Raw genomic sequence first — 22,469 nt, 5'->3', positions numbered from 1 at the left:
AAGATATACTTCTTCCAAATTCAGTTTATTCCATTTTTTTCTGTTTGGTTTGTCTAATTGTATATTTCACAATTTGAGAACTCATACATATTTTGTATGCATTTTTATTTTATATTGTTTATATACTATGTAATTAGTTGAGTTGTATGAGTTATGTTTGTTCCTTGTTACTGATAATATACATCTGATTCTGGGATTAATCCAATGAGTTATGGGTATCTTGTGTATTTAGCTGTATTCAGATTTATAATTATTTCACAGTTTTCTCTAGCAATTTGTTAAAAGCATTATGTATTCTTTATTAGATTTTCAACTGTACGACTTGATATAGATCAGTGTGTTTCGTTATCAATATGTATATAGTTATCATAATGTATTTAAGTGTATTCAATATCAAATACATGTGTGTATTCGGCATTATGTATCTTAACATGTGATGCCAATTTATATTCAGTTTGTTTTCTGTTTGTTACCTGCTAGCCAATTATGTATCAGTATGTATCTAACAGAATTGTGTAAGTTCAATTTATTTTCAGCAGTTGATACTTCTATATTCAGTTCATATATTCAGTTTGTTTTTCTTGATTTCATTCAATGTACTGACGCTATGTATTCAATTTTATATATAGCATATTGATGTCATATTTTACTACTTGAGAAAGAAGGGCAAGTACAACCAAACAACCAACTTCAAGTATACAACTGTTGATTGTATATTCAAGACAAGAATCGTTGAAATCTTCGACATGTATGCTGATATAGATAGTAATGCAAGTGTAGCCAAAGAAGAGGATGTGATATGTGAGTACATAAGGGGCTACAGATTGCTAGCTAATGTACCGTGGCATACTGTTGACAATGTCTTGATACCAGTCAACTTGAAGGACAAACTTCATTGGATATTAGCAGTTATCTCATTCAAGGAGAGATGTATCAAAGTGTATGACTCATAAAGATCGGCAGGTCATGATGCCTATGTGGCTTCTGAGATAGACAAGCTAGCTAAGCTTGTACCTCTGTATCTATCGATCAGTGATTTTTACAGAGATAAGCAAGGCATAGATTGGTCTCATGACTCAGCATACAGTGACAAGGCACAAACTGATCCCTTTGATGTTATTTTCATTTCAAATCTGCCTCAACAAAAATCTGGGAGCATGTATGTATTCAATCCTCTTGCTTGTATAATTTATAAATCTAATAATATGAATTGTTTTTCATTGTTTCAATCTGTTTTTTCAGGGATTGTGGGTTGCATGTCGCGGCATACACAGAGTTTCTGAGCACTGTTGGTTTGGTTCCACAATCAATATTTGATGCCAATTTACTCCGTCAAAGATATGGTGCGCTCCTTTGGGACTATGCTATGCAGAAGATAGACGATGATGCCATAAGCAAGAACAAAGCACCCTCAAAGATTGTTAGACAAATCACGGATTCAGATACGTCAGTTAAGATAATGTTAGAGTAGTTTTAGGTGAATGTAGTTTTGGATGATAGTTTTGTGTGAATACTGTATTTTGGATAGTGTTTTGGTAAAGATGGTGTTTAGTTAAGAAAAAAAATCATATTTATATTTTATTCACTGTATCCACAATGTTTATATATAATCATTTCAATTATTCAGTCGATGTTTCAATGTTTTTGTGCATTAGAATTTATCTGTAATCAACAGGTTGTGTTTGTATGGATACAACAAGTTGCATTCATATGAATAAATCAGGGTGTATTCACCTGTATTCAACATATTGCATTCATATGAATTAAACAGATTGTATTCATTTATATTCAACAGGTTGTATTTATCTGTATTCAATAGGTTGTATTCATCTGTATTCAACAGGTTGTATTTATCTGTATTCAACAGGTTGCATTCATATGAATTGTACATGTTGTATTCATCTGTAATCAACAGATTGTATTCACATATATTCAACATGTTGTATTCATATGATATTGGCAGGTTGTATTCATATGTATTTAGCAGGTTGTATTTCAAGTCAGAAATAATGTTTAGATGTATTTCACATTCAGAAACCATATACAATCTCACATCCAAACATGTTTTATATCTAGATGTATTTAAATATATTCAAAAACATGAATGATTTATGATGAATGACATATGAAACCTATTTACAATACACTCATATTCTGATATTTTGTATTGATATGTAATAGTCGTATTGTAATTATGTATTCAGATTTAATACACCAACTAACTATATCCAGAATATATTCACGTAAAAATTCAAAATGTATTATTTCAAAATATAACCTGAATCTATGACACATCGTTATAGCACTAATACAAGTCAAAATGTGAACTAAGTCCTACGTGGAGCATTTCTACAAGTACGCTTATTATGACCTTCCTGCCCACATATGATACATGAATGTTGATTTTTTTTTTTGTAGCAATTCACTGATGGCTTATCGCGCTTCTTCTTTGGTATTCCAGGAGGTCTTTTCCATTTGGGTGGTAAGACAACTTTCTCTGATATATGTGCTGGTATATTCCATTCATTTCGGTCCGGCAGCGGATACACGGGCACCTCATATGTCATTACAACAGACTTTAGTTTGTAATAGTCAGAGCAATAATCTTCTGGCATTAGAAACTTGCTCTTCAAGACAGCCCAAGCGTGTTGGCATGGTAATTCATCAACTTGGAACCGCCCACAACTGCATTTTCTCTCTAAGAGGCACACGGTATAATGCCTTCCTTCATCGTTCGCCGTATGCAAGTATTCAGTCGATGGCACCACCTACATTTAAACATAGACCAATTAGTTTAAAATATTTTTTTTAAAAATCATTTATATTATCAAAGAATAGACGTATTAATTACAATATAGATATATAATTAAAATATAATTAAAATATACAGCATTAAACTTTTATTTAGCTTTCAGAATCATCATATATATTGAATTCAAACAAATTTGTATTGAATACAAACATATATGTATATATAAAATACAAAGAAATACATTGAATACATTATGTAGGATGACAGAATATTAAAGATGATTACATCTTGACTGGCAGAATATTAAAGATGATTACATCTTGACTGGTAAATACAGTGATATACAGTAACTATCTGCTTATGAAGTGCATATGGTTAGAAACAAAACCATTAAATTCAACTAACGATACAATTAGCATAAGTTCTGTATTTTGAATAGTAGAAATTGTATCAGAAATAAATACAATTTGTACCATGGATAAATATAGGATACAATGACTTATAAAAAAATAACTTACAGTAATGCGTGTAGACATTGCCTCATTCAAGGTAATCATATCCTGGTATTTTTTTCCAAGCGTTGTGTATGTTTGTGAAGCTTCTTTCCGATTGCTGCAATTCCAACGTCCAAACTTCTTCCTAACTTCTTCGACGAAGTCGTATATTGTCAATTCCCTTGCTGACACAAGTGCGGCATTGGTTGACTCAGTAATATTTGACGTCATGGTCCATCCCCTGTTAACAGGTGCATACAATCTAGCCCACTTTTCGTATCCAGTTAACTCCAAGTATTCTTTCACCCTAATATCTACCTTCTCCACCTTCTCCATTAGACTGTCAAATTCATCCTGTGTGTATGCTTTTGCCATCGAGAAGTATATCTCGCTCAACTTTGAATGACTCTTTTTGAATTTCTTATATACGTTGTTCCATAGATGCCATATACAAGCAAAATGTGGTACCACTAGATACACTCTTGATACAGATTTGATGATACTCTCATTCCTATCTGAAACGATGCACATGTTTTTCCTCTCACCATATGCTTCCTTGAATTTCTAAGAACCACGACCAAGCAGCATCGTTCTCTGAATCAATAACACCATATGCTAGTGGCAGTATATGACCTGTAAAGACAATTGCATACATATTATAAATATGTATTTCAATCTTTAATAGGCAGTAATATTATCAAATTTTATTATAATCCCCATACTCACTTGCACCATCCAACGTGCTGGCCGAGACAAATGTCCAAGTGTAATACGATTTTAAGTGGCTTCCATCCACAACCACAATGGGTCTACAATGATCGAACCCCTTTATATAAGCATACAAAGATATATACATATACATGAACTCATTTTTTGGCGATTTTACCATTCTAATGTGCGAACCAGGATATGTCATATCTATTGTATATAAGTATCCTGATAATTTATTGTATGAATCAGCCGGTTCACCTCTCAAAAAATTCATTGCCTTTTCTTTAGCCCGCCACGCCAACATGTAACTAACATCTACACCAAAATCTGATTTCACATCATCAATTATATCCTTTGGGGTATATTTCCTCTTATGATTAGTAAGCTTGGACCTAATCATACTACCGATAAGACTGCTACTTGCTTGACGTTGCTCATACACCTTATCCTTTAACGGACATGTATGCTTATCATTGAACTCTCTCACTTTGAATATTTGTGATTTGTTAATGCTAGATGCCTTAAACCTCCATTTACAATCCTGTGACATACATAATAATGTATAGTTGCAAATAGAATTTTCGCAATATATACGATGAGTATAAATGATCAACAATTCACTAATATAATGCGAATACATTGTTACATATATCTACATTATTATAAAATACAAATATATACATGTGAATAAGACTGTAATTATATGTATACATTTAAATATCTATAAATACATCTAAAAACAAACAGCGAAAGCCACTGTAATATCTATTTTACCAGTAAAATACAGATAAATACATTTGTATGAAATACGTAGGAACTCCGGTGAGTTATATAAATACACCCAAATAAATCTAAATACATCTAAATATAATTTAAATATTCTGCCATGGAAACAATATACAATTTCACACTCACTTTACACAATAATATATTTGAATATAACTTGATGTTTAACAAGTTGTAGTTAATAATGCTCATACCTGATAGGATTAGACCTATCAATCCGGAATTAAAATCTTTTAGATATTGCATAATGCTCCATCACCTGTTTCAATGTAGCTTTATCCTTATATACTTGTCCAGCCATAACCTCTCTTTGATTAGTTTTTGAAATAATCAAATCCGTGTCCAATTCGAACACCTCAATTGGTTCTCCTGAGTTGAAAGACTGTATAGCAAGTATATAATCTGTATCAAAATTACACCTTTGATTTGCTTCGTCAAATTGCACAATGTCGCCTTCAATTAAACTGCCTCCAGCTACAACTTCTTTGTCAATTGTAGTTATGCACAAAGGATACATCCCGAATTCTCTGTTCGCCTTTTTCAACTCTACATATACCCTGTAACCCATGTCGTTATGCATTTCCATTGGCGTACAATTTTCATCTACTTTATATTCAATTTTGATTGACTTTGAGCGCAAATCTATGTCGAGTTGTTTAGAAATCGAAACAACCAAATCATTATACGACGCATACTCCTTTATTAGTATTCCCTCAATCGAATAATCGACATAGTTCCTCTCACTGTCCTACTTGCCAGAATGACGCAGCAGGACAGTTAAACTTGCCATATGTAAAATTGAATTATACCGATTTATGTATATAATTGTATGAATTTTCTGTTTTATTGCTTGAAAACAGAAACATCCACGAAACAAAATCAACAGAAGTGGAAGAAATAGACGATCGGCCACTGCTCTGTTTTGATGTATCTATCGTTTTAGAAAAAAAATCAGATTATTGGCATCAAAAACAGATTATGGGTGGTGTAATTGAGTTAGTTGAGTTATATTAGAAGTCTATAATGTTAATTGATTCACTTTCCGTTTAAAAAAAGCTGAATAGACCATGAATTGCGCTATTTACGTTACTGTATTCAGTCGAATACAATAATCTGTATAGCTGTAGTCTCATGTTTCACGCCGACATTTGCTACTGTATTCATGAATACAGTAGCTTAAATACATCGAATACACTCTTAAAAAACTAAAAACATAGCTATAGAAAGTAATATATTAAATGGTAGCTACAACTAGCTAATAACCACTAAACAATAGTGGTTTGTGAAAATTTCTCTATATATTAGTCTACTATGGGCCTTTATGTGTAGTAAGCCCAAATGAAGAAACCCAACCTAAATTGAGGTTAGGTTTGTACGTGCGAATGTAAAGACTATAAGGGCCATGATCAATGTAGTATTTACAATGGAGCATGCTATGGGTTTTGGAGATAAGTATAATATCGTAAATTATATTGTTATGAAATAAAATCTGAAGGGAGATCTCTATAATTATCCAATAAATGTATAACTATAGCTAGGTAACAGAAAAGAGACTTTATTGTTTGTGCACGTGTCCCCAATACAAGGAAAAAAATGACGTGTTCCCTATAGATATACAATTAAATTTTTCTATAGAAGCCTTGTTTGTCTCAAATATTTTTTGAATGCTATAATGAAATATTGTTACAAAGAACATATATTATGGCATAACATGTAAAAAATAAAAGTGCAAGTGAAAAAAGATATATAATAATAATAATAATAATAATAATAATAATAATAATAATAATAATAATAATAATAATAATAATAATAAAAATAAAAGAAGTTCTTTGTGAAGTTTAAACCTTATTCTCAACTAATAGATATCACCTATATAGATTTTTCTCTTCTATTATACATTATTTTTGTTGGGATTTTAAGCTTGTGTAGCTTAAAGAAGGTGAATGAGAAATGGAGGAAAAATAAAATATTTGAGTTTTCCTTGGTAAATGGACATTGTCCCATATCGGAGGAAGAAAAGGCTTTTGATGGGTATATATATAATTGCTCTTCTTCTAGCTCTTAAAGAGTTAAGAAAAAGGCAAGCCTCGCGCCGTCGTCATTGCTCGCTCGGCTTCGGCTTCGGTCAAAGATCGATTGATTGCGTTTTCATTGGATATGCTACAAACAGTAAAGCATGTCGGTTTTTAGTTCATAAATCCGATAATCCCGAAATTCACGTTAATACGGTAATAGAATCAGATAATGCTGAATTCTTTGAAAGTATCTATCCGTATAAAACTGAATGTGAGTGGTTAAGTGAAAGAACTAAACGACCTCGGGAAGAACCAAAGGAAAATACTCCAAGTATAGAAGATCCAAGGCGTAGCAAACGTCAAAGAATATCTACTTCCTTTGGACCAGATCTTCTGATTCAGTGTTTTGGAAAGAGGTAGTCAATAGTGAGATTCAATCAATTTTGGATAACCATACATGGGAATTGGTAGATCTTCCTCCGGGAAATAAGCCTTTAGGTTTGAAATGGATCTTTAAACGGAAAGTGAAAGCTGATGGCACTATTGACAAATATAAGGCAAGACTTATTGTCAAAGGTTATAGACAAAAGGAAGGCCTTGATTACTTTGACACTTACTCGCCAGTAACGAGGATAACATCTATTAGGGTGTTAGTGGCACTAGCGGCTGTGTATGGTCTTGAAATCTATCAAATGGATGTTAAAACAACTTTCTTAAATGGAGAATTAGAGGAAGAGATTTATATGGAACAACCTAAGGGTTTTGTGATAACTGGTAAAGAAAAGAAAGTGTGCAAACTTGTTAAGTCACTTTATGGACTTAAACAAGCACCCAAACAATGGCATGCCAAATTTGACCAAACAATGTTGGCAAGTGGGTTTAAAATCAACGAGTGCGACAAATGTGTTTACATTAAAAACACTCCAGGTCATGAAGTCATTGTTTGTTTATATGTTGATGACATGTTGATAATGAGCAAAAACATGGCAGATATAAATGCTACTAAGCGCATGTTGGCTAGCAAATTCGATATGAAAGACTTAGGAGTTGCTGATGTGATCTTAGGAATCAGAATTCACAAGACTCCACAAGGTCTAGCATTATCACAGTCTCACTACATTGAAAAGGTACTTGACAAGTTCAAGTATTTGGATTTCAAAATTGCCAAGACTCCAATTGACATGAGTTATGCACTTCAAAAGAATGAAGGTGAAAGTGACTCACAACTGGATTATGCAAGAGTATTGGAAAGTTTGATGTATATCATGAATTGTACACGACCAGATATAGCATGTGCTATTAGTAAACTGAGTCGGTTTACAAGTAATCTCAATCACATACATTGGATGGCAATGAAACGAGTTTTGGGGTATCTCAAACATACCCAAAATTACGCTTTGCATTATAACAAATATCCCTCCGTGATCGAGGGATATAGTGATGCAAATTGGATCACTGGATCATCTGAAGTTAAATCCACGAGTGGATATGTTTTCACAATTAGGAGTGGAGCAGTGTCTTGGAAATCATCCAAACAAACGTGCATCGCCCGTTCTACAATGAAATCTGAATTTATAGCTTTAGATAAGGCCGGTGAAGAAGCTGAATAGATTCAAAATTTCTTGGAAGATATTCCATTTTGGCCCAAACCTTTGGCACCTATTTGTATACATTGTGATAGTCAAGCGGCAATAGGCAGGGCAGGGAGCGTTATGTATAACGAAAAATCTCGTCATATATGACGGAGATATAATACCGTTAGATAATTACTCTCTAGTGGTGTTATCACAATTGACTACATAAAGTCAAGAGATAACGTGTCAGATCCACTTACAAAAGGCCTATCTAAAGAGGCAGTTGAAAGATCATCAAAGGGAATGGGGTTAAGGTCTAGGACAAGTCATCATGACGGTAACTCTACCTAGCAGACTGGAGATCCCACGAGCTAGGTTCAAAGAGATCAAACAAAGTTATGAATGACGGTTCAACATTGTCAAATAACTCAACCCATTCTCGTGATGAAGACAATGTTCAGAAATCGAGGTAAAGCATTAAGGCTTTTTGATGAGTCAACAAAGCTTAAAGGTTTTTTAATGATTTGCTAAGTCTGGCAGGATATGACCAGATAGTGTGTCTATAGGATTACACGTTTAGAAATCACTTATGTGAGTGTGAAGTGTAAGCCGCTTCAAGGGGAATGAAAGTAAAGGCCTATTCTCTAAGCACTCATGAAACCAGGCGGTGTTCATGGCTGAAACGAACACAACCGTGAGAACCATAGATGGTTAAGGATTGATTGTGTGACTTATGTTGTCTAGGTATACAACAAAGCTCAACGGTTCAAAGATATCAAATCTACCGATTGACCGAGTATATCCGATATAAGTTCACTACGGAAAGTTCAAAGGAAAACCTACTTATCCAGATGCAATTAATTCTTGCATGTAAAACACACACGCGTCCGTGCATTCCTTTATTTTATAGCCATTCCCCATTCATGTGGGGGATTGTTGGGATTTTAAGCTTGTGTAGCTTAAAGAGGGTGAATGAGAAATGGAGGAAAAATGAAATATTTGAGTTTCCCTTGGCAAAGGGACATTGTCCCATATCGGAGGAAGAAAAGGCTTTTGATGGGTATATATATAATTGCTCTTCTTCTAGCTCTTAAAGAGTTAAGAAAAAGGCAAGCCTCGCGCCGTCGTCGTCGCTCGCTCGGCTCGGCTTCGGCTTCGGATATGGATTTTGTCAAAGATCGATTGATTGATTAATCTTTTTGGACAAAATTCCTTTTAATTATTTATTTAATTAATTAAATAATTAACGAAAAATTTAATCAGGAATAACCCATGACTCGCGACCCGGTTCAGTCAGGCCCGTTTTCTTTTTCGAATTATTTTAAATACATTTTTCCCGCAATACTTCAAACAACCCTTTTCCAACAGCCATGGCTGTTTCTGAAAGGTTGCAAACCTTTTCAGAAACAATGCCAGCAAACTCTATAAATAGAGTTTGAATCCTAGTATCTTTCCTTACGAAATTTTCTGAGCTTCTTCTTCTTCTTCTTCTTCTTCTTCTGCACAATAAATTCCAGTGTGTTTTACAGCCTTCGAGTGGCTCGCTGTTCACCGGCATTTTGGTACCAACACTCCGGTGAGTTAAATCGTTCTATCCTGGGAGGATATATTCCAGCACCTCGGGTACTTGAGGGGAATAATTTCTTTAAGGACACACTGTGTATTCAGTGGGCTCGATTTATCCTATACTGTTTTTTATTTTTCAGAATCTATTTCGTTAAACAAGTATTACTAACTTTCTGTTTTGTTTTTTCAGAAAGTTTAATTGTTTATTACAGCAATACAAAATTATAACAATCTTTAGCTAAGTTTGTATTATTTTTTCGGATTTGTAGGTCTTTCGGGACAACTTCCTTCCATGTAACTTTAAGTTTATCCCGTTTTAATACCTTTCCTCACTATGATTTCACATCTACGAACCAATACATCTGTAGCTTGACTCAGAACACGATCTAACCATCTCAGTCAATTTTATTTCATTTTATCCTCAGTATGTGCTACTTGCGCCTTCCGGAGATTATGACAATTTTTAGTCTTATCATGTGGATGTGTTGAACTTTAACAGTTCAACATTCACTACCATATAGCATAGCCGGTCTTATAATTATTCTATAGAACTTACCTTTCACTTTGGTAGGCATTCTTTTATCACATAACATCCCAGTAACACTTCTCTATTTCAACTATCCTATTTTAATCCTATAATTAACATCTTCATCCATCATTTCATTCTCTTGAACATATCTAATTTTTTTTGTATTTTAAAACCATATTTCCATCAATCTCACCTCAACTTAAATTGTAATACATGTACTCAGTCTTACTTCTACTCATCTTAAAACCTTTACTCAAAACCTTTACTCACTATGGTGTTTCTCCTTTAGCTCAAATTTCAAAAGTGACTTTAATTTATCAACTTATTTTTTTTACTCTATCTACTTGTCAGGTCTGGACTCTATGCTTTTTCTATCAGGGTGGGACAAAAGAAGAACGCTTCGAGTTTAAATATAAATTATCATTTCTTGAAATTGGAAACAATTAATTAAGCAAATAAGCCGGAAAAGCTCAAATAATAGAGACTATCCACTAAAGTTGAAAGAGACCTCAAGGATTCATACGAAGAAAACAACTTGCAACTCCATTTTTGATAACTTAAATTAAAGATATAAGTTAGTAACTTTTAATACCAAATGCCACAAATAAATAACCTTTTAAATAAATAACCTTTTACATACCAAGTGACATTTCTACAATAAATTATTATCCTTAATCATCAAAATCTATAAAGTGGTTGTTTTCATATCAAACTTGACCTTAGCAAATCTTTTGGCAGCAACTATTATTATTATGTTTTGCAAAAGGTATGTTTTACATAACAACGCTAAAGTGAGTTGACAGCTGCCCATTTTAGTGTTACTTAGTGGCGAAATCCCTTTAATTTGATGCTTTAGGGGTCGTTTCGTAAACAAAAAGTATTTACGAGATAAAAATTTAGTACACTTTATCTCTTATTTGGTTACTAATCCTGGGATAAACTATTCTACAATTAAAAATAGTATTGGAATAACTTATAAATAACATAGGGTGAAATAATAATCTCACGATAAAATAATAAAATTAATAATTTCAGAATTAGTATAATATACCAAACAATTAATAAGAAATAATATCTGAATAATTAATTCCAACATGTATTTTGACTAAACGATCCCTTGGTAATCACATCCTGGTCCATCTTTTACTGATTTTTCATCTTTTAATAATGAACACAAAGGAAATCTCACAAATTTCTCTTTTAGATTGTCTTCTTCAACAACATCATCACAAAAGCAATTATTACTAAATAATATTACTATTCTTTTGAACTTTTCCTAATAAAGTGTGATCCCTTATCTTATGTATAGTTGGTATTTGGAAATGTTATCCTTAATTCTTGGACTGAAGCATTATCAACAACAACAACAACACAATATAATCTCACTAGTAGAATCTGAGGAGAATAGTGTGTACGTAGACTTTACCTCTACCCTGGGGTAGAAATGCTGTTTCCGATAGACCCTCGATTTCCTACCTCCAAGAACTCCCCACCTTACTTTTGAGGTGACTCGAACTCATAACCTCTTGATTGGAAGTAGAGGGTGCTCACCACTAGATCAACCCACTCTTGTCGGACTGAAGCATCAATTCCTTTGAATTAAAAATCCCATAATCCTTTTTACTCAATTCTTTCAGCCAGTAAAATCAATGATAAGAGCTCAGTTGACAATTGTTTAACTACTTACACGTATTTATAACATTTGATGCCTATTTATTTATATCAAAGTTTAGTGCTTTTGTGATTTTGGGAAGATTTCAATAGTTGGTATTTATCGTTACTCTTTGAGTAGTCATTATGTTGCTCCTTCTTTCCTTAACCGGATAATAATTGTCCACTATCAAAAAGAGATACAATTAATTGCTAAAAAGATTTTTTTTCTTTAGAGGAAAACTAGAATTTGGTGTACGATTGCTCAAGTATTTAAAATTCGGTATGAATTCAGCTATCAAAATCTCATTGTTTCTGAATGAAAACTAAATACTGTGGACTACAAGTAATACTAGTTAAGTTTTTTTAAATAATTGAAATATAAAAAAATCATAATTAGAGAAAACTGTTTGATTCCAAGTATATAAAATGGAATAAATAGAATATTTTTTCTTAAAATCCAAGAGGGAGAGAAGGAGCCTTAAATCATGTCAACATGGAATTATGGAATTTTTAGGACAAAAGTATAGAATAATGTTGTCATATGGCCAAGTCTAGGATTCTAATAATGCTTCGTCCAAAAGGTTCCTCTTTCCACTAATTAAGTTTCAATTGTGTTCATTTTATTGAAAGTTACTTTATTCGGATGACCAAATATAATAAATTTAGGATTATCTTGTATTTTTTGGCACTAGTCTTAGCGTACGCGCTTTGCACGTGCACCCATACTATTGAATACATAATTTTTAAAAAAAATTATTATCAAAGAAAAAATTAAAATTAAAGAAAAAGTGCTAGTTCTTGAGAATAGTGACCGTTGATTTAGCTCAATAAAAGAAGAAATCTTGTCCATGGAAGTCTGCATATATACCTTATTGTGATATTTGAGGATTTCTAAGGGAATATCTTATGAAAATTATTGTTATTTCTATAGCCTAATACTGAAAACAACTTTATAATTTTTTTTGTAAATATTGCACTATTATGTTTCTTCCCCAATGCAATTTGTAATTTGAAGTCCAATCCACTTTTTCCCTTCATTCTCATGCAGTGTTTTAAAAAGCATGTTTGGGGGCGAGCCCCTGGGCGGGGCACTTGCAAAATGCTACGGGGCTCATGTATGGGGCTTAGTTCTGTGAAGCTTACGCACCAAGCGCTTGACCATGCGCCCTAAACAAGCCTAACGTCCAACGCTCAGGGCTCGCCAAACAGTTCTAACGCAAATCACGTGTCGAATTTTCTAATTAATATCGTTGGCCTTCAAAATTCTTTAACAAATTAATGATAAAAGTTCTATTCATCGATAGAAATATGAAGATTGAGCAAAACTCTAATAATGAGACATAATATTGCGAATTTATATTTTCACTTGTTATTGGTCGTGTCTTAGTTCATTTGTCCGTCCTTGTTATACACTTTTATTAATTTGATATGTTAAACTAATTTGTATTTATTCATGAAGGAGTAATATTTTAATTATCGTACTAATAAGATTTTATTAATTATTTACTTTTAGGAAGGTAAAATATGAAGTTTGATCATTTTTTAAAGAAATTGTAAGTTTTTAATTATTTGAAAGTTAAAGACGTTATACGTGATTTGTATGCATTAGTTATACGTGATTTGTATGCATTAGTTATACTTAAGAATTATATATATCATATATATATATATATATATATATATATATATATATATATATATATATATATATATATATATATATATATATATATATATATATATATATATATATATACACAACTTGTCACGACCCAAAATCCCAACTTGTCGTGATGGCACCTATCTCGATACTAGGCAAGCCGATAATCTCGATAAACCACAATTTTTCTTAAGTTTGAAAATACAATAATTCAACACAATACAAAATCTCACAAAAACTGACATGAACATTCCACAAAACCTGGTGTCACCGAGTACATGAGCATCTAATATGAGTATAAGTCTGAAAAATACAGTCTATAATAGTCTGAGGCCAAACACAGCGAACAAGGAGATAGAGAAGGAGAGACAAGGTCTGCGGAACACGGCACCTACCTTAAAATCTCCTGAAAATCAACCGCGCGAAAAGGATCAACACCCGCTATGTCCGGAAACACCTGGATCTGCACACAAAGTGCAGGGTATAGTATGAGTACAACCAACTCAACAAGTAATAATAATAAATAAGGAACTGAAGATAGTAACGAGCTATACAGTTATGGTTCATTTCTAGTAATTCCAGCAAAGAATAGACATGCGATCAAATCTGACAATTTAATGTCAAATCAATTTTTATACAGTTCTTGTTCATGTAATCCGTATATCAACAATCTTTCAGAGATTTTACAACAATGACAGATAGCAACTAAGTGCAACAACAAATGAAAATCAAGTACCACCTCTTAGGACAACAATCACTCTCTGGGCTCCCAGCCCTCATCACTCCCTGGGCTCCCAGCCCTCATCACTCACTCTCAATGGGTACCCGCGCTCACTAGGGGTGTACAGACTCATGAGAGGCTCCTACAGCCCAAGCACTATAAGCACGCACAACTCACGTGCTGCACGGACAACTCACGTGCCATAATATAAATATCTGGATCCGCACGGCCAACTCACGTGCTGCATGGCCAACTCACGTGCAATAATAATATAAGGATCCGCACGACCAACTCACGTGCTGCACGGCCAACTCACGTGCAATAATAGGCCAATAAGGCCTACTGCAGGCGGGCAGCCCCGATCCATAAAATATCCTCACAATCAGGCCCTCGGCCTCCCTCAGTCATAAATCTCTCCAGTCTCTCGGGCTCTCAATAATCATGAAATCAGCCCAAACAACAATGATATGATGTATCAATAATAATAACAGAGACTGTGATAAAATGTGCAAGTAAAAACTAACACTGAGTAAATATAGCATTTAACAGGCAATTCAACAAGTACACGATCTATGTGGGTCCCAACAGTACTATCACATAGCCTAAGTATGATTCCTAACATGATTTATAGTCAAATTTCATCAATACATAGAGGGCATATAGCTAACAATAAATTATTCAACTTTACAGTTTTCGGGGACGGACCAAGTCATAATCCCCTCGGTGCACGCCCACACGCTCATCACCTAGCATGTGCGTCACCTCCAAAATAATCACGTGATACCAAAATTCGGGGTTTAATACCCTCAGGACCAGATTTAAAACTGTTACTTACCTCAAACCGTGTAATTCTTTATTCCGATATGCCCTTGCCATGAGAATTGGTCTCTAAAAGCCTCGTATCTAGTCACAATTAATTCGATTCAATTAATATCAATTATTGTAATTAATTCCATAAGGAAATACTAATTTTTCCAATAATATCCGAAATTAACTCAAAAATCGCCTGTGGGTCCCACATCTCGGAACCTGGCAAAAGTTTCAAAATATGAACGCCCATCCAACCACGAGTCCAACCATATAAATTTTACCAAATTCCGACATCAACTCAACCCTCAAATCTTCAATTAAAATCTTTGAAGATTTCTATCATTTTCAACCCAATCTATTCCCATTTGAACTCAACAATCTTTCCATAAACCTTATTGATATGTATAAATGATACTATTACACCCAAGAATCATACTCTTAATCACCCATCTTTACCCAAACTCGAAATTGAAGACTAGGGGTTAGAACCTTACCTCTTGGGCGAAGATCTTGTGATATTTCCTTATTGGATTTCAAACCTTGAACAAGATCTTGATGAACAAAGCACTTGAACTTCTTCCTCTCTCTAGAGCACTCTCCCTTCTCTCTAAAAAATATCAAATTTTTGCTCCAAAATGAGTCCCAAAGCCTATTTATCAAAATGGAGTCGGGTTATGAAAATAGAAAAATCAACCCTCCGAAAGCAGGTCTGCGGTCGCATAATGGACCGCAGAATGGGTATGCGGGTCGCAAAATATACCGCAAAATCGATGCCCAGAAATGGGCTTCACTGGACAGGTTTGCGACCATTTTGCGGTCGCATAACTACTTATGTGATCGCATAATGGTTCTGCGATCGTAGAATTGGTCGCAGAATCGCATTTTTCCAGACATTAGTAATTTGGTTATAACTTCTTATAGGAATGTCCAAATGACGAACGGTTTGAAGCGTTAGAAACTAGACTCGATATATATATACATAACTCTCTCTCTATATATATATGTAGATATTCTCGTTCAAAGTTGGGTCTTGTGCGAACTCACTTGAAACTTTAGTCTTATGAAATTTCCAACTTCTACATTCGATGCCGAAACCTATCGAATCAAGTCCGATTGACCTCAAATTTTGCACACAAGTCATAAATGACATAACAGACCTATTCCAATTTACAAAATTGAATTCTGACCCCGATATCAAAAAGTTAACCCCCGGTCAAACTTTCCAAAAATTCAACTTTCGGCATTTCAAGCCTAATTCCACTACGGACCTCCAAATAATTTTCCGGATACGCTCCTAAGTCCAAAATCACCATACGGAGCTATTGGAATCATCAGAATTAAATTCCGAGGTCGTTTACACATAAGTCAATATCCGATCAACTATTTCAACTTAAGCTTCCAACATGAAATTCATTCTTCCAAGCTAACTCTGAAGTACCTTAAAACCAAAACCGATAATTTACACAAGTCATAATACCTTGTAGGAAGTTATTCAATACTTCAAATAAGTTGAAAGGAGCGTAAATGCTTAAAAACGACCGGTCGGGTCGTTACAATCTCCCCCACTTAAATATACGTTCATCCTCGAACGTGCCAAGAGTTGTTTCCAAGCCACCATATCACTATTCCATCTTACCACGCACGTACCCGGGGGTGATCTCACGTCACCCTATTCTATATAGGCCTGACCATACAACATAACTGAAAATTATTAATTTAACTTTAGCCCAAAAACCATGGAGCCAAATTTCTAACATCCAGAATTTTTTTCAATACCCGAATCTCACATCTACATACTGTATAAGTATGAACAAGCTGTATCCATCCATAACCATAGTCCCGGATAAAATCACTTTCTATGTCGACCTTCAATATTATCCTCCTAATATACCGGAATCCAACCTGATAGTATCCATTCTAGGTCCAATGACCTTATATTATTAAACACAACTATCCTATTGACATGCCACACCAATACAACTCAATCCACAACTACGCAACTTTGTACCCAAAAATGAAAAATGTCTCAAAGTACAGAATCGTATTGTAAGTTTAACAAGAACTACCACAACTGTAATTCTATAATCTCATTATATATTGTACAACCGATACACACAAGTTTAATAACAGTAACCAGCTCTTTTAGATCTCACATTAACATCACTCGCACAGACAACTCACGTGCTATCGTATCAATATCTGGACCTGTACGGACAACTCACGTGCCAAAAATATCAGTATATGGATCAACACGGATAACTCACGTGCCAATAACGTAATCCGCTAGGCATGGTCACAGGCCTCCAGTCCAAGCATATCATAGAGGAGCAATCAAATAAGTACACATGTATGTGACAAATGAAATAAGATTCACATGCTCCTGGACTGGTATAAATAACACGCTATAGCGTAAGCATATGTAAAGTCTGGTGTCACACTTCAAATTGGCAAGATAACGCAAAGATAGTAACTACCCCATTTATTCAGGGGAATTAACCTCTTTTAAACCTCAAATGTATCCCAGATAGTTCTCAACAAAGGTACGAACACGAGAAACGTTATAACTTTATGCTCAACAGTCAACTCTAGGAATATCATAGCCTAAGCATTCTTTCGAGTATAAGTACTTGCCCTGATGCCCGCACATTGGCTCAAACCTCACATATATACACACTTATAGCGCGTAGATATCACAATTAATTAATGCAACTAGTGCCTCCACTGAGTAAAAATTAAAATACTCACCTCACACAGGCCGCAACCTGAAATAATATACTTTTGAGAACTCCGAGTCTCCAAATTCATCAAACACATGAATCACCGTAACTGATCCCAACTCCAGCACTAGAATGACTAACACGTCTTCTTTTCACGATCTTTCCATGCGGAATACTTTCATAATTCTTTTGTGCCACATAGAAATAATTTGAATATTAGCAGTCTATAACCCAGGTGGGTACTACAATATCGATGAACATCCGTAAGTCAAAACATAACACGCCTTCTGAAATGCGCACCCTTCTCAGGGATCCTCGGGCAGTTATAACATTCCTCTAAATATCTGAAACTGACCATTTTGTCCAAAATTTGTGATCTTTCTTTCAAGAATGAACTGCCACCTTATGCGTGTGAATCTAAATCCCGCACAACACAACACAACACATCTACCATGTGAAAGGCACAAGAATCTCATTATCAACTCTGAGTCACCGGCAAATTACATACCCGATTAGTTAGAAACCTTTCTCTCGCTTCCTTCCAGGAGGAAATCACAATATACAACATGTTTCCCACAGCAGTAGAAAATATCCGGTTCAAACCGTCAAGAACACATTGAAATCCATCTACACATAAGTAAGCTATTAGAACTAAATTCCTCTAACTCGACCAAACCACGTAGGTCACCAAAACCTAAGAATATTGTCACCAAAATATCTGTAGAGTCTCTCCACATCATAATTATCCTTATAAATACCACAATCGAAACACCCACTCTGAAAATATTTTATTTGAGTCTAAGGCCGTTTCGTTCACCTTCCTGATACCGAAATATAAAATCCCTAATGATATACAAAAATGGCACAAGTCTCGACACTATCCAACTTAAATCTCATATTTTAGCCATAAACAAATCCGCCAAAAATTCTTAATTGTTACATATTAATCTTGAATCCATTGGAACTTTCTCGAGAGTCACCCCCTTTATTCAAATCCACATTACACCGCCCAAATGGGCCAAAAGACACGTTCCCCATTAGCACAACAACACTCAAAGGAGTAATTCTACTTTAATACCACCTATCAAATTCATACTCCGTGCGCACTACATCATTCACAAATAACAACTCACTCATCCTATGATTTTCATATACTCATAAAGCGCAATATAACCCGTATTTAGAAATTTCCTTACTCGACTCATTCTCGAACTCCACCTCTGAAAGTCATCACCGATTCCCAAGTATACTTTAGACCAAAACAAAAAAATATTTGACACATAACCATGAATTGAATTGTCAATAGCAGGATCTCCCACTTGACTCAAAGCCATAGATTAAAATACTTCATAACTCACAATACCCATACTTTATTACTGCCATAATACTACAGTCAGTTCAACGAAAATTCTTCTCAAGATCAAGACACACCAACCATAATTACCTCAAGCATCCGCTAAGTTCGCATTTATTCTCGTGACAGTCAAGTCAACTTTCTCAACCAGATTCAAATTCAAATCCCAATACATCTGCCTTACTGGTAGAAAAGAAGATTCTCCACACAACATTATAAAGATCACACCTCTGTAGTTTATTCCGCAGGTGATAACCCGCATGTTTAGCCTCAAACTGGCATCTTTCTATACCTTTTTTACTCCCACAACTCCTACGTAATCAAAGACCTTCATGAGTTTGAACTCATCAATAAGACACGAAAATTCAATTTATTCCACAATTACACCACATAAAAGATTCTTCAACACATTCATAACTCGAGACTCTATGTCAAATCGAGACAGAAATCAAATACCCAATAGTCCCTTTTTACATCCCTTAACCATCTGAATACATCTCGCGGTCACAATAAAATCATCATATGGTCATCTAGCCATTCATCGAGCTACAAATTTCACTCACAGGGACACTACCACCGGACATATGAGTCCAATTATACAAGTTTATATAACTGAAACTACCGAGCCTAAGCTGCGGTATAATCCTGGCCTCAAGTCATCCAGACTGGCCCATCATCAAAACACAGAATACACATTTCGAATCTCGTTCATGAAATAACATGCCGTGATACACAACTGATACCAAACACTCATGTGCGCATACGAATGCGTGAAAGAAATTCAAAGAGTTATGTTTCAATCTAAATCAATTCCGCACGATAGAATACAAGAAAGTAAAATTTATCTAAGGGTTCGCTAGCCTCTCGAAGATAAGTACAGACGTCTCCGTACCGATCCGCAAGACTCTACTAAACCTGCTCATGACTTGTGAGACCTATGTTACCTAGAGCTTTGATACTAACTTGTCGTGATGGCGCCTATCTCGATACTAGGCAAGCCGATAATCTCGATAAATCACAATTTCTCTTAAGTTTGAAAATACAATAATTCAACACAATACAAAATCTCACAAATAATGACATGAACACTCCCCAAAACCTAGTGTCACCAAGTACATGAGTATCTAATATGAGTATAAGTCTGGAAAATATAGTCTATAATAGTCTGAGGCCAAACACAGTGAACATGGATATAGAGAAGGAGAGATAAGGTTTGCGGAACACGGCATCTACCTCAAAATCTCCTGAAAATCAACCGCGCGAAAAGGATCAACACCCGCTATGTCCGGGAACACCTGGATCTGCACACGAAGTGCAGGGTGTAGTATGAGTACAACCAACTCAGCAAGTAACAATAATAAATAAGGAACTGAAGATAGTAACGAGCTACATAGTTATGGTTCATTTCCAATAATTCCAGCAAAGAATAGACATGCTATATAATCTGGCAGTTTAATGTCAAATCAATTTTTATACAGTTCTTGTTCATGTAATCCGTATATCAACAATCTTTCAGAGATTTCACAACAATGACAGATAGCAACTAAGTGCAACAACAAATGAAAATCAAGTACCACCTCTTAGGACAACAATCACTCTCTTGGCTCCCAGCCCTCATCACTCCCTCGGCTCCCAGCCCTCATCACTCACTCTCAATGGGTACCCGCGCTCACTGGGGGTGTACAAACTCATGAGGGGCTCCTACAGCCCAAGCGCTATAAGCACGGACAACTCACGTGCTGCACGGACAACTCACGTTCCATAATATAAATATCTGGATCCGCATGGCCAACTCACGTGCTGCACGGCCAACTCACATGCAATAATAATATAAGGATCCGCACTGCTAACTCACGTGCTGCACAGCCAACTCACGTGTAATAATAAGCCAATAAGGCCTGCTACAGGCGGGCAGCCCCGATCCATAAAATATCCTCACAATCAGGCCCTCGGCCTCCCTCAGTCATAAATCTCTCTAGTCTCTTGGGCTCTCTATAATCATGAAATCAGCCCAAACATCAATGATATGATGTATCAATAATAATAACAGAGACTCAGATAAAATGGGCAAGTAAAAATTGAGATTGAGTAAATATAACATTTAACAGGCAATTCAACAAGTACACGACCTCTGTGGGTCCCAACAGTACTATCATATAGCCTAAGCATGATTTCTAACATGATTTATAGTCAAATTTTATCAACACATAGAGGGCATATAGCTAACAATAAATTATTCAACTTTACAGTTTTCCTGGACGGACCAAGTCACAATTCCCTCGGTGCACGCCCACACGCTCATCACCTAGCATGTACGTCACCTCCAAAATAGTCACGTGATACTAAAATCCGGGGTTTAATACCCTCAAGACCAGATTTAAAACTGTTACTTACCTCAAACCGTGTAATTCTTTATTCCGATATGCCCTTGCCACGAGAATTGATCTCCAAAAGCCTCGTATCTAGCCACAATTAATTCGATTCAATCAATACCAATTATTGTAATTAATTCCATAAGGAAATACTAATTTTTCCAATAAAATCCGAAATTAACTCAAAAATTGCCCGTGGGTCCCACATCTCGGAACCCAACAAAAGTTTCAAAATATGAACGCCCATCCAACCACGAGTCCAACCATACAAATTTTATCAAATTCCGACATCAATTCGACCCTCAAATCTTCAATTAAAGTCTTTGAAAATTTCTACCATTTTCAACCCAATCTATAACCATTTGAACTCAACAATCTTTCCATAAACCTTATTGATATGTATAAATGATACTAATACACCCAAGAATCATACTCTTAATCACCCATCTTTACCCAAACTCGAAATTGAAGACTAGGGGTTAGAACCTTACCTCTTGGGTGAAGATCTTGTGATATTTCCTTGTTGGATTTCAAAGCTTGAACAAGATCTTGATGAACAAAGCACTTGAGCTTCTTCCTCTCTCTAGAACACTCTCCCTTCTCTCTAAAAATGTCAGATTTTTGCTCCAAAATGAGTCCCAAAGCCTATTTATCAAAATGGGGTCGGGTTATTAAAAATAGAAAAATCAACCCTCCGAAAGCAGGTTTGTGGTCGCATAATGGACCGCAAAATGGGTATGCGGGTCGCAAAA

The 22,469-nt window shown here is 35.1% G+C and overlaps 1 protein-coding gene across 1 annotated transcript; it reads right to left on the bottom strand.

Moving 5' to 3' along the window:
- Positions 1–2,327: 2,327 nt before the first annotated feature.
- On the bottom strand, positions 2,328–3,621 carry LOC107764682 (uncharacterized). The gene is made up of 2 exons (XM_016583289.2): positions 3,271–3,621; positions 2,328–2,768 (listed from the first exon to the last, which is right to left on the bottom strand). The coding sequence occupies exons 1-2, from the start codon at positions 3,619–3,621 to the stop codon at positions 2,328–2,330; spliced, it is 792 nt and encodes a 263-aa protein (XP_016438775.2).
- Positions 3,622–22,469: the final 18,848 nt, after the last annotated feature.

This window comes from Nicotiana tabacum, chromosome 24, assembly GCF_000715075.1.
Source record: "Nicotiana tabacum cultivar K326 chromosome 24, ASM71507v2, whole genome shotgun sequence".
Taxonomy (NCBI): domain Eukaryota; kingdom Viridiplantae; phylum Streptophyta; class Magnoliopsida; order Solanales; family Solanaceae; genus Nicotiana; species Nicotiana tabacum.
The sequence above is the reverse complement of the archived record's forward strand: the minus strand, read 5'-3'. Positions and strand labels throughout refer to the sequence as shown.